Source organism: Hipposideros armiger, unplaced genomic scaffold (genome assembly GCF_001890085.2).
Source record: "Hipposideros armiger isolate ML-2016 unplaced genomic scaffold, ASM189008v1 scaffold_50, whole genome shotgun sequence".
NCBI lineage: Eukaryota > Metazoa > Chordata > Mammalia > Chiroptera > Hipposideridae > Hipposideros > Hipposideros armiger.
Window position 1 is genome coordinate 1,865,273 of NW_017731400.1, and position 1,915 is coordinate 1,867,187.

General features: G+C 55.9%; 1 protein-coding gene across 1 annotated transcript; it reads right to left on the minus strand.

Moving 5' to 3' along the window:
* Positions 1–108: 108 nt before the first annotated feature.
* On the minus strand, positions 109–825 carry HDGFL1 (HDGF like 1). Its single transcript, XM_019640487.1, has one exon. The coding sequence runs from the start codon at positions 823–825 to the stop codon at positions 109–111; it is 717 nt and encodes a 238-aa protein (XP_019496032.1).
* Between the last annotated feature and the right edge of the window lie 1,090 nt (positions 826–1,915).

The window sequence follows — 1,915 nt, forward strand, 5'->3', positions numbered from 1 at the left end:
CGGGGGAGCCGGCAGGGGCAGGGAGGCGGCCCCAGCTCATAGGCCGGCTTCCTGGAACAGTCGGGCCGCCGAGGGAACGGGCAGGGGCTCGCGTTGGCACTTGGGCGACTACAGGCTCTCCTTGTCGCCGACTCCCAGGACCTCGGCCTCCTTCTCGTCAGCAGCCTCTTCCTGGGGCTCCGGCTCCTCCGGAGGCAGCGGCCGGGCAGGACCCGGCTCCGAGGCCTCCAGCAGGAGCGGCCTCTCCGCCTCGCAGGCAGCCGCCACCTCCTCCTCCTCCTCCTCCTCCTCCTCGCCTCCTGGGTCGGCGGCCTCCTTGCGGCGTTTGGGGGTGGCCTCCAGCAGGTCCTCCAGGCACCTCTTCAGTGGCTCCTTCTCCTCCTGCTCCTGGGCCGGCTCCTCGACGCCCGGTGCCCCCTGCTCATCTCCGCTGCGGGGGCCGCTCTGCTGGGCCTCGGGGGCCTCGGGAGCCTCGGGGGCCTCGGGGGCCTCGGGCTGTGGCTCCAGCACGGGTTCCTCGTCGCCGTTCTTCTCTTGGGCGACTTCGTAGTCACAGGCCTGGACGCTGGGGTTGTTCTCGATTTCCCACAGCCCCTCGCTGAAGCCCCTCCGTTTGTTGGGCTTGCCGAACCTCTCCTTGGTCGCCTCATACGGGAAGAGGTGTTTGGGACTCAGGAGCGCGGTCTCGTGGGTCCCGAAGAAGAACACTTGATATCGGTTAGGCTGGGCCATGTGCTCGATCCTGGCCGGCCAGTGGGCATAGCCCTTTAACTTGGCGAACACCAGGTCTCCGCTCCGGTACTTGGGCCCACAGTAATGCGACATGGTGGTGCTGACCCGACCGGCGGCCGGAAGGAGGGGCTGGAGACGCAGGCGCGCGGGGCGACCGCTGAGCCCAGGCCGCGCGCCCTCGCGAGGGCCCCGCGCGCATGCGCAGCGGCAACGCTCCAGCCCCGGAGGAGGGCGTTCTCTCCGAGCTCCAGAGCCTGCGGGCCACGCCTCAGCCTCGTGGTTTCTAGAACATCGAGTGAATTGCCTGGGTGTCCTGGCGGTTGTGCTGGCCGTGGCGCCGTGCTGATCAGTCTCGAGGCCACGGATCTGCACACGACAGAAAACTCCGCTCCTGCTTCAGGAGCCGTGGATGAAAGATAGCTGGGTCAGTGGTTTCCATCATTTTTTTTTTTTATTTCCTTGGAGGCTAACACTGGAGCCTGCAGTTGGGCTCGAGAACAGTGCTCTGACAAAGGGATAGAGCCTGTGATATTGTTAGGGCGTCTAGAGTGCACTTTCTTGGTAATCAGAATTCAAAAAGTGCATTTTTTGGGGGGAGGAAAGGGGAGGTCACAAAATGTATATAGCAACAACATGAGTATGACAAACCAGCCATAACAAACTTTCCTATTTTCGGTGGGAAGTTTACATTGGATGCTGCACAGGGATTTTACCCTTTCAGTGATTCTTGCATATTGTAAAATATAAGACTGTATAGTTATAATAACATGGAGAGAGTATGTCAGATGCTCTCAGTATCTTCCTACAAGAAAGAAAATTGGACTCATTATCCTTAAAAATTAGGTAGAGGGCTGCATGTATCAAATATGCTGTTGGTAACTAGAAAGAACTTTATGCTGTTGGTAACTAGAAAGAACTTACTGGGGACTAAAGACTAAAAAAGTGTCATCTCAGCTGAAATACTATTTTAAGAAGACTTTCCTCCATATAAATCTGTTCTAAACTGGTATTTGTGAGTTTCAATGTAACTGCAATTGTTACCCAACTTTTCACATATTTTTGAATACTGCTAGCTAGCTGTGAGCTTGCACTCTGAAACATAGCCGCATTTATCATAACACTACTCTTGGCTATTATGACAAAGATTTTTCAATATCAATCATGTATTTAACTAGACAGATAT